This window comes from Protobothrops mucrosquamatus, unplaced genomic scaffold (assembly GCF_001527695.2).
Source record: "Protobothrops mucrosquamatus isolate PMUCROS unplaced genomic scaffold, P.Mucros_1.0 scaffold67, whole genome shotgun sequence".
NCBI lineage: Eukaryota > Metazoa > Chordata > Lepidosauria > Squamata > Viperidae > Protobothrops > Protobothrops mucrosquamatus.
The window spans coordinates 333,879-346,025 of NW_015386445.1; the positions used below are offsets into that span (position 1 = coordinate 333,879).

General features: G+C 40.3%; 1 protein-coding gene across 1 annotated transcript in view; it reads left to right on the forward strand.

The window, feature by feature from the left end:
- The first annotated feature begins 496 nt into the window (after positions 1–496).
- CHST8 (carbohydrate sulfotransferase 8) overlaps positions 497–12,147 on the forward strand; it is a 68,022-nt gene continuing 56,371 nt past the window's right edge. Inside the window, exon 1 of the mRNA XM_015812076.2 lies at positions 497–605. Within this exon, the coding sequence (XP_015667562.2) occupies positions 497–605 (109 nt within the window). The remainder of the gene's footprint in view (positions 606–12,147) is intronic.

The following is a 12,147-nucleotide window of genomic DNA, read 5'->3' on the forward strand; positions in this document are numbered from 1 at the left end:
GCTAGTCTAATATATTTATTTTTAAATACATTGCGCTTAGCAGAATGTGGCTTCTTACATCTATCCTAACTTCAGAATTCACATTGTCTTTTGAGGCACAGCCTCCTCAAAGCAGTTTACAAGGCACAACATCTTAAACAATAATTTAACAAGTTAAAATAGCATCCTAAAATATTTTGAATAACAGATGCAGCGAGCATGATAAAATACAGATGGACATCCATTCCCTGGAACAAATCTCCACATGGCGTGTTTTGCTGTTTCATGTTCTTGGTTGCTAGGCCCAGGGAGGGGGTTGGAGGAGAGAGGAGGCAACATATAGGAAATTTATTAGAGATTCATGACATTTAGTAGCTGTTCACTGCTCTTTCTACCAGGTGGCCCTTGAAACAGGAAGCCGACTGAGATGCTGACCTCAACTCAAGCTTTGGGGATCAAAGAGAAGACCTTTTCTTCTTTCTGTGGGCTTAAATTGGATTAACAGAGGACATTAATGATGAAGCTGACCTGCATGTTTTCCTTCATCCTTCTGTTTGGAGCAGCTGGGCTTCTCGTTTTCATCCACCTGCAGGATCCAGAAGAAGTTGTACACCAGCAAGTCCCAGGTTAGTTCCTCAGGTTCTGCTTTTTCACTGATTTTACCAAATGTGTGGTTTTTTTTAAAGCAAAATAACTCTTATGGGAAAGAGTATCCTTAAAGATTTTTTGTAATTCAGATAGGTGGCAAGGTTCATATTATCAGCTGAAGAAAAGTTGTGGCAAACTCTTAAAAGGTTCTTGAACCTGTTAGGTGCATTCTTTTTTTACCAACCACACAGTGCACACTTGTTCCCTAGAAAGAGTTGCAAATCTTTGATTCAGTGACCAAAAGTATTGTAAACGTGTATGGCTTGTCAGTTCAACAAGCAGTAGTTTCCTGTGCTGTCTGTTCTGAGGCGATATATCTAGCACTCAAGGGAAAACCTGGCTGACAGCAATTTCTCAACCAAAATGGAATCACCCCCACATTTCATGTGAAAAAAGTGCATTTTCTCAGGTACCAAAGAAATAAAAGTCAGAAAGATACTATCCTTGAATTTGTGTTCTAATTAATAGTGAGAAAATGCATCCGTAGCCTTCCCTTAGGGACAACTCAGGAATTAGTGCCATGTCCAGAGTATTATCAGTCATGTATTGTATATCACCAAAATTCATCGGCATACTACTTTCACTAATCTGGTGTTCTTGAGTTTCTTTGCATCTGTAATTCCCAGAATTCTCAAATTGGCTAGGATTGCCACATGTTGAAATCCCAACAGATCTAGTAGTTGTCAAGCTGGGGAAGGTTGAAGTATATAAAGAGAATCTGCCACGTTTGGTTTAAGTGGTCCGGAGAGGATTCATAAGCTTTGGTTAGGAATTGAGCTGCCCTTTCAAGATGTTAGAAACAGTCTTTTGGGGTTTCATGAGGACTAGGCTTTGCACTCTTGCCTAAGTTTGGCTGAAAAGCAATGGAATACTTTTGACTGGTTTATAATGTTTCTAGGTGTCTGACAAAAACTTTCCCCGTACCAAAATGGTACTATCTGAACTAGCCACACACAAGATTTTCCCATCAAATGTTACTAGGGTAGGGAAAATATTAATGTGAAGCTGAAATGCAGTGCCAGATCCCACCTCAGCTCACTTAGAATGACCTCTGATTTTATGTGTATTTCCACAAAAGTGCCACCCCAGGATACTCCCAAGGAGAAAATATTCATTCCTTTTCTGAGGAGAAAATAATCACTATTAATATTGTCAGTCCAGTTAATTAGAGATGGTGACCATGTGTTGTGTGTGGGCTAGAAAAAACTCTTGCTTGACATGGTTGAGGAAAACAAAGGGGGGAAAATTAAATGGGATAGACTGAATCTGGGAGGTCACTAGAATCTCCCTGGAACAGCTCTGGATGATGTCTGGGAACAAATCAAGGGAGTGAGGGATTTGTCCATGCAGTTGTCAAAGTCAGACCTGACTTGATGGCACTCACCTAAGAAGTTTCTGAAGCAAAGTTAACACAAGATAGTTTTGTTCTTCAGTTTTTATGTCTGCTCTAGAGATGGTAGTTTGTTTATAGCCTGAGCAAACATGATGCAAATTAAATGAGAATCATAAAACTTTTAAGTAATGCTTACATTATTTCCCATCACCAAACTACTCCTGACAGTGGCTGTTTGTGTTGATTTGTTACCATTCATTTATTGCTTCACATTGCAACCTAATTGTAATCCTGTACTGAGAAAGCAATATCAAAGTAATTTTCCACAACATTAGTTACAATTTTCTTCTGATCCTTCAAGTGCAACAATCCCATCCTGTTGGCTTCTCTGAGCATATAAACCTTGATTACATTTACCTGTTGGAAACGAAGATTTAAAAAATATATAAAATATATGTGTTTGCAACAGCAGGTGTTGTCGAAGCTTTTTTTTGGTGGTTGTCAAACGTTTTGTGAAGTCCAGAGCATTTTGTTCTGCTTTGATGGACTATTTTGACGGGCAGCTCTTTAAAAAAGGCAAAACAGAATCTATGAGCGCTTGCGTTAACTAAGCAACATATTTTGTTTGCTGTGTCAGATGTGGTAACTTCACCCACTGCAGAGACTTGGAGGAATATTGTTAATGAATGCCAGAGTGACATTTGTAGGGCTGCACAGAATGTTCTAAAAGTATGATATTTGTTTCAAAAGTTGGAGGCAGCTGAATAGATTGCTAAAATATTATTCGCCTCCTGAACATTTGTGTTGTTTTACTGTTGATTTGTTCTGGGCTGTTTGATTGAAGTGGCTGATTCTTCTTGATCCTCCACAATTCTTGGCTTCTTTGCTTAAATTCTTAGTGAACTGTACTAACTGTAACCATCTTCATGTGTTTCCATGACATCACCCTTTCTCAAGCAGAATAGTGACATCCACAATATCACATAGATGGCACATTCCATCAAGTTGTGTTGCATTGTGTAGGCAAAAGAAAAGAAGGCTTGGACAAAGAAAGAGACAGGAGCATGTGAAATGACATTTCAGCTCCATCCTTGAAGTGATGCTGAGAAAAATGTGGTCAAAATAAGAGGAACATGAAAGAAATGGAAACATCTTTGTTACTTCTGCAACTTCCCTTTTCTGTTCTAAGAACGTATCATTTTGAGTACAACATTGTTTAGATTTAAGTCCGTGTGTGTCCAGAGATCACCATGTTGGGAAGAACTGGGTTAGAGTGTTGGTTGTGGATAGGACTGGAAGATTCACACAGTCATGGAAGCTTAACCCAAATATTAATTTTTAGAATCCCAGAGTTGTTAGGGAATTGGGCAAATACTTAAATCAACCAATCAATTAAAAAAAGACTAGCAAACAAATGCCACTGATTTCTTGTATCTTTTCTGTATACATTCTGTATACAATGTTTTAGATACTCTGGCATCCTCAAAGTGGGTGTAAATGTCTGTTCTGTATATTAAGAGAAAGAAGCGAATTACCTTTCTGTGGAACTATGATGCAATTTGTTTTGCTGATCTTGGTCTCTGGAGATGGGAACTCTTGGGAACTAACTTTCACCCCCTCCCTTTCTGGGAATGAGTAAATTATAGATTGGATAGGATCCAGATGTACAGGTAATCCTTGAGTTACAACAGTTCATTTAGTGACCATTCAAAGTTACAACAACACTGAAAAAGGGACTTATGACCATTTTTCACAGTTACAACCTTGGCAGCATCCCCATGATCATGTGATCAAAATTCAGACGCTTGGCAACTGGCTCATATTTCTGATGGTCGCAGTGTCCCGGGGTCACGTGATCACTTGTTGCAACCTTCTGATGAACAAAATCAATGGGGAAACCAGATTCACTTAACAACCGTGTTCCTAATTTATCGACTGCAGTGATTCACTTAACAGATGTGGCAAGAAAGGTCATAAAATGAAGCAAAACTCACTTAGCAACTATGTCGATAAGCAACAGAAATTTTGGATTCAATTGTGGTCATAAGTCAAGGACTGCTATGGGGAAATTCATCTATTCACAGAAAGGCTGTTCTACAGATTGTGCCAAAATATGTAATGAAAAAATGCCAAATAATGAAAAATACGTCCAAAGATCCTTTTTGACTTACTTCTATTGTAAAGTATCCAGGCTGAATATAAAAAAACCCCTTAAATAAATAAGTAAAACTTACAGAAGCTGTTATAAGCTCAAATAGGTTACAGAGTTCATTATTTTTATTTAATTTTTACTCAGTGTATAACTTAATTCTGTAAATTCTCAAGCAATTCTTTCAGAAGCATTTGCTGAAAAATGTTCCCATTTAATTTCTTGCACATTGTTTTTTTGAAGAGAATCTTTTTTCTTGTTTCCTTTTAAATTGAATACTGTTTTATACGATATTGATTATGAAACAGAACAGCCCTACCTCTGTGCTGTAAAATTATTTTATAAAAACATTAAATCCTCATTACTACTTTAATATTTCAAGTATTCAGTAAAAATTGAGTTTGAACACATTAGAAGTGTTTTTATTTCACTGATTCCAATCTGAGAAAAAGTCTTTTTAAAAATGTATTGGATAATTTTTCTTGCCTCAGATAATCTACCTTAGTCACGTCTGCAGGCTTTTCAGTCTCTCTTTAGTGTCTAAGCGTTGTTTTAGAGTCCTCATAGTATTCAAATTAAAATGGATTCACATAATAAATTGGTGACTTCTCCCAATGGAAAGCATTGGGCTAAATTACGTGTATAAGTTTGGGCCCTGCATTGTTGTCCCTGGGGATAATAAAGCTGATGGACACAAGGTGCCTGGGTGCCCATCTCTCCACAATGGCAGGTCTAAGCTGTCTTAACTCTGAAGAAGGAAGGGCAGAAAAAAACTGTGAGGTGGTTGTGGCTTGCCTCTCCCAACCTTCTGTGGCTTTTCCTCTAATGAAGGGGGGGGCAGAAACTTCTGGATGGGGCAGGAGAGCCTCAGTTTCCCTGGAGACACCAAAGCATGGACTTGGCTTGTGCTGTAGAACATCTCCTATCTGCTTGTTCAATTTAAAATTCTCAAAGCTGGTCTTTTGCTTTTACATTAAATCAATGTTTCTCAACCTCGGCAAGTTTAAGATGTGTGGACTTCAACTCCCAGAATTCCCCATGGCTGGCTAGGGAATTCTGGGAGTTGAAGTCCACACATCTTAAACCTCTCAACTTAAAGCTGAGAAACACTGCATTAAATTGTATCCAATCCTAGGCGCTTTCTTCTGTGGGCAGTGTTCTTCTGAGCAGTGGAGGCAGCTCCAACGTCAAGAAGACTTGGATAAAGACAGATAGCAAAGCTTTGTGTGCTTTCTAGATACTTCCAGGATCCTGTAAGGGGTTCCGGAAGTAAAACTAAAATTTCTGGCTTTAAGGCAGAGTCAACCCAGAGAGACCCCAAACCTTTAATACCAAATTTAATGTCAACGTCACACTAATATAAATCCACATTAAAGCCCTTGGTTTTGGCTAATCTCAGCTGTTTGTTCAATTTTTTTATTCCAGTGGTATATGAATCACTGAGAAAAATCAGAAGACGGTTGCTCCAGGGGGAAGGTCGGGCATCTTCCCAGTTAAGATTATTTCCTGCTGTTCATTGGGGCTTTCTTGAATTCCAGAGCCCCATGTTCAATGCCCGGCAACTCACTGCAGTCATTTATTCCAAACACCCATGTTGGGTACAAATTACAGAGCGTGTACACAGCTCAGGGATAACTGCTCATTTCCATAATGCTCTTCTACTCCACAATGCACAGCTTGTTATCTGCGCAAGGAGTTTGAAAAATATCTTGACAAAGCAGTTGAGGATAAATGGAAAGCTATATGTAATCCAGAAGAGGGTACCTTTTAAAGATATTAAAACAATAGCCTGGTGTAGGGTGCTCATGTTACCAAGCCTCAACGTTGCCTAGAATTCTGAAGGGCCTAAAATAGCAACTTTTTTTTTTTTTTTTTAAAGAGAGCAGTTTTACATTCTGGAACAAAAAGATCAGGGCCATAAGAAAGATGTTTTTAAAACAGAAATAAAATTTAAAATATGATAGATTAATAGTGCCCGGAAAAAAAGCATACCTATCCATGTACTTATTTCAGGGTATTTGGAAAAATGACCGTGGGATCAAGAGTTAGTTCAGGTTCTCAGATTTATTGCAGAAACCCTATCCTCACTCACTTGCGTGCCTGTGCAACTTGAAGAGAAAATGGCTGTCTCTGAAATCCAAAGCAGTGAGAAGCTTGAAAAAAGTATGGTGTCTATTGGATCGTTTTGGACTTCATTGCTCCAGGTTGTCCACTTTGGAGCTGAGATTTACCTACTATGAATGCTGATTGTTCTAAAGAGCGTCCGAATTTTAGTTCCTCTCTGACTCTGGTCGGTTAAGCTGTTTAACTGGCGCTGTCCAAGGTAGCTGTCCTCACTATCAGTGCCGCAGATATTTACATATTGTCAGCTCGAACAAGCAGAATACAGGAAAGCAAAGCCAGATCTGAGTTTTCCTGTGCCAAATTCCCAAATATATTTTCCCCTTCCCAAGTCTCTCCCTGCCTTTGGCCCTAGTTGTCCAATCATTCAAACCAGATGTTGTTGGAACCGTCTCCTTTGGTATGCGGCTACATTCCTTCTCAGAGAGTTGTCCTTGAAGTTGTGTCTCCACAAGAGTGGAGCCTTCTAGAAGACCTCCAAGGTCCCTTCCAGCTCTATTCCATTCCATTCCATTCCATCCTATCCTATCCCCTCCCATATGGTTCCCCCACCAGAGGTCAGGGCAGGCTGGCACCGAGCAAAAGTGCAACATAGGTGTGAGGTGGCTGTGTGTGTGTGTGTTTGTGTGTGTGTGTGTGTAAGCATGAATGGATGAATGTGTGGATGTAAGTAATATAATTATTTATTTCTGTTTTTACCTCTGACATAGCAACTTGGGGTTGAAAAACTTACACATCCATGTTGAACAAGAACAAGTTCCAAATCAGATCAGTATCTATGCTGTAATGGGACTATTTTGAAGGAGCTTAGAATGAAGGCCTTCACTGTGCTAAACCTTTTTTACCATCTGTAGACTAAGTGGTTGAGTTGCAGAAGTGCTCTTGTCTTCCTATTTCAATCACGTTTTGTCTTTTCCTAGACATGAATCAAGACTTCAAGAGCCCAGGAAGAGTTAAAAGGAAATGAGCCCTTGCATTCTCCTGCTTCCCCTCTTCTTTGAAGCAGGCATGAATCTCCTGAAGAGCTGTCAAGCCAGACAGCTTTGCAGGTCTGCTTAGGTGCCTTTGTAACCTCCCTCCGTGGCTGTCCGTGTTTTCTCGTTGACAGCCCCAAGATAGCAATCAAAATGAATCACTCAGCAAATGAGACACATTTTGGCTCTACATTTCCAAATGTGACAGTCACATTTGTTTCCTCTTTCAGCAACATTTAAGGTCTTTCTGAAGCTCAGGCTGATGTCAAGGAAGAACTTGACAACGAGGGGAGAGTACCCCAAAGTTAAGCAGACTGATTGTGTGTAGAAATAAACCTTTCTCATCCAAATTGCAAAATTAGGCTTGAGTGTGCAGCCTTTATTTACTCTTAAGAATTCTTTGCTTAAGAGAACTGACCCTCAGCTTCAAAGTAGGGCGTCACTTAATGACCGCCAGTGTGCTTTACGACCACCCCATTCACTTATCAACTGCCATAAAGTCATAAATCAGATTGGTCATGTGATGGCCCACTTTACAAGCATCATGACTTATAATTGCCAGGCTCTAAGCTGGAGATTAGCACAAGTCATCCCAAAAAAATTACAGTATTGATAACTAGTGAAAGAAATGTAATCTGCCAGTGACTGCGTGAACACATCCATGTGGATTTCTGGGCAACACTTCAGAAGCTGTTTGCTGTTGTCCTTTTCTGGAATCAGAAGTATCTTGACGATATACAGGTTTGTTTTTTTAATTGCCAGTCTAGCCCATTATTTCCTTGGTCTCCCAGCTAAGTACTAACCATATCCAGTATTGTTTAGTTTTATTGAGTTCTGCCAAGGCTACTTAGGTGCTGCCCAAAAGCTATTCATGTTTTTAAAAAGTAATGTTTTTCTCTCTCTGTATGACTCCTTTAACCGGGTCTGTTTTGCCTAAAAAAGAGGTGGCTAAGGGGAGGCATGACCCCAGTCTTTCAATCTCTGAAGGGCTTTCACAGGGAAGAGCATGTTGAGTGATTCCCCATAGATTCTGTGGGGTGGGTAGGTCAAGATCCAATAGTGGAAGCTTTAGAGCAGAAGATATCCAAACTTGAAAGAAGAGGGAATTTTCTAACTGTAAGAGCGATTAAGGGGTGAAACATCACTTGTGGTTTTCAAAAAAAGGCTTTGTCTCATTTGTCTCAGGTGGTTGAAGAATTCCTGCCCTGGTTGAACCAGAAGCCCCCAAGGTTCCTTCCACCCATAAGATTCTATAATTTTAAATCTGAAAACAAAGCGCTCCATGTTTATGTTATAATTAGATTCAGTTCTTTTGAACTCTAGTGGCATAGTTAGTTCTTATTTCACCATATATTATTCTTTTATTGAATTTCCACAATTGTTTTTCCTTACATTAATCATAGACGGAGAAAATACAGTGACAACAGTGACAAAAACTCTTGTATCGCAATTGCTTATGCTAAATATGAAACTAAGTCTTCTGTTCAGTTGTCTCATCCTTTTAAAAAAATGACAGTGAGAACGAGAGCTCACGTTTCTTAGAATAGAAAAATCCTTATAAAGACTGGAAAATCTGAAGATGACAAAATAAGGAGAATGGAAAATGTTAACCACAGAAGGAATGCTAATTCATTTTTTTTCCCAGGACAGGCTGAAAATGCTATCACACATATTTTGAAATGTATTTGATGTTTTGACCATTTAAAAGCTCCCAAAATCCATTCTGGCGAAATGTGGCAACACGTCAGGATGTTCATTACTGTTCAAAGAATAGCCTCCATGAGCTTTAAAGAAATGTGAGAATGATATCATGCTGATATAATTGGAACTGAAGATTTCGCTTGTAAGTATGTTCCATTTCTAGAGAATCGTTTTTATTTTATCAGTCTGTACGATGGAGTAAAAGGCGAACTAGAGGCTGATGGTACATCCATCACCCGATTAAAAGCAGCAAGCCTTAGAGAGCAGGAGGAAGATGGCTCTGAAATTTGCAGCTAATCATTTTGGAGGTGATTTCAGCAATATTTCAGAAGATGGCAGAATACCTGAAAGGGTCCCTGGGGAACCTTTATTGTTGAGTTTTGAAATTGTTCTTATACCTGTCCCACTTAGGAGGAATGTTTTCTACAGAATGGTCTAGATTGCAAGTGCTTCTAGCGCTCTCTCGGGGACCCTCCCCTCAAAATAATGCCGAACAAATCTGCAGACTGTCAAACTTCATTCAGACTGATATTTCATGGGTCACTGGCAAAGACCGAAGGACACTGTTCTGATAATTATTATTTAATTATTGAAGATACGAGCAAAGTCCTTAATCATGAAGAAATTCAGCAATTGCAAATGCTAAGCATTAAACTCTTTGTAGGACAGGCCTGTGGTCCAAATCCTCCATCTCCTTCACTGCCCCTTTTGCCATAACGGCTTCTTTTTTCAGAGTAAGGAGTGCTTGGCTCCCATTTGATTATTTTAATAGGCCTGTGTCAGCTTAGGAACTTTGTTGCTGAGCGTCAGTTGATCTTGCTCTCCTATCACTTCCCTCTTGTTTTCTTCTTCTTCTTCCCTGCCTCCTTTGACCCCTGAGAGGCAGGAGCTTCTCCTTGGGGGGGGGAACTAAGAGACCTGTATCTCTCCCACTGCTTCCATCTGAGTCTCCACAGAAGTGGCCGAGGTCTCCTCCCCCCCCCACCCCCACGCAATCTGGAAGAATCAGAGAGGAGGAATGTTCATTTTCCTGAAAACAGGAAATGGATGGAGGATTTCCTTCTGTACTATATCCTCTTTAGCAACTTTCCCATCAGTCTCTGTAAATTGGGAGTTGAAGTCCACCTCTCCTAAAGTTGCCAAGGTTGAGAAACTTTGTTCTAAAGTCTCGTCTTTAGCTTCAGGCAAGGGGTTGTAGGGGGAGGCTGGACTGTTCCATCTGTCTGCCTTGATAACGGTACAGCTGCCTGCCCCATTCCCCCAGGCCAGTTGGCTTCCTACTCAGAGCCTGAAGGTGGGCAGGTGCTGACCAATCGGGCACCTTGAGTTTGCATGAGTATTGCAGATGGACACAAAGCAAGTGGGTTTCATTCAAGTGAAGGGAAAAAAGATTTCTGACAGTAAGGTCTATATAGCAGTGGAAATGTGTAGCTTTAGATCATTTTCCTCAAAAAATAGAATGAACAATAATGTTTTATTTATTTGTTGTGGGTTCTCTTTATCTAGCTTTAGGACTGGGTGGAGAATAGATCATCCTTTAGGTCATGTTTATGCAGAAGCATTAAACTTTCCAAAGGTTCATAAATTTTTAAACACCATTATGCCAGTGAAAAGAGTTTAGATTGACCTCTGCAATTAAAGGGAACAAACCTAGTATTTAGACCGTCTTGTTGAGGAAAGAAACAAAAGTAGGTATGCAAAATGATATGTAGTAGGAATCTAACCGCCATCAGGGAGGCCTTCCTGATGATGGTGTTCAGATTTGGTTTATAATAAGCTTTTGCAAGATGAGTTGTTCTTGAGAGATTATTCTGCTGCCTGGAGTTCCTGGAAAATCTGGAGGCTTCTGGAACAGGCATAAGTAGTGAGCCTGATGACACATGAATGAAGACTGAACAAGCTAGGTGCCTAGAATCGGGCCAGCTGTCTTACTGGTAGTTTATCTAGCAGTGAAAGTATTGTTCCAAGGTGACATTTGTCCTTTCAGTTTCAAAACTGGATTGCATGAGGTTGGCTGACAAAAGCTGGAGTTTAGCATGCAAGAGTTGAAAGAGAGCCTTCCACAAACAGACCGTGAATTGAGTGCCTCTGTCTGAGGTCAGATTATTGGGCCAAAAACTGTGAATAAACAGATGGCTGAATAAACAGTCTTTGGAAAGGAGAAAGATCACAACTGGGTATGAAATGGACTGTTATAGAACTAAGGTCCACCAGGTCCAAAATAGTTGCCAAGCCTTTGTCGGGGGAAGGGGAGGTTTAATAATAAAACCCCAGGAAATTGTCCCAAGATCGCTTCAGGCAAGGACAAGAATGAATTGGTCTAGTTGGCTTGATGGGCAAAGGACGGCTACAGGGATAACTGTGGCCGGAAGAAACTCCGGCATTGGCACCTCTTCTAACTGAAGGCCACCAAAAGTCACAGAGGAGGATTTGAGGATTTAGGATGGATTTGAGTGATCCAGCTGGCTGTCATGCCGGAGCTGCAAGACTTCCTTCTCCAGGAAGGAGGAGGACACAGCTGGCCATTGAGATGAATTCTTCCCATTCCCAAGGTGAGGAGGCGGAGGGTGAAGCAGAGGATTCAGGAAACTCTTGTACCCCTGCAGAGCGTGTGGGTGTTTGCCAAATACAAATATGGTCAGTCAGTAAAGGAGACTCCTTCCAAGACCCATATTTTCCTGGAGGGGAAGGGGGGCAAAAGTGGGAAGGAGTTGTGTAGAACAAAGTATTGAAGGTTTGTGTAGGAACATTTGTTCCATGAGGTAAGGATGCAAGAGATGTGAAATTTAAAATGCATCAGACACTTGGCAACAAATACACACAAAATCCTCACAAAAGCTTCACTAACTATATTAAAGAAGTGAAATAGGTTAGGTTACAGAAAGCTTGACTAGTGGCTACCTTCACTCCTAGAATGCAATTCATCTCTGACTTCCCTGGGGCATCCCTTTCTTTGTTCTCTTGATAACAATCCCTTGATGGCTATCCATTTTCCAAATGATGGAAGAACGAACATATGTTCTAAACTTACAGCATTTTCCAGCCTGCCCTCTTTTTTTAACCAGAGAGTGAGAAGAGCAGAACAAGAAAAGAATTCTGACCTGACACTGCAGGAGCTTGTAAAGAATCTGTAGGTGTTCTAGGGTCTTGTGATCAGGGAAGACTTTGATGGGGTGTGGAGCTGCTTCAAGGAGATGGTGCCAGTTTTGCACAGTATCTTTCACTGCTAACACCTCCTTGTT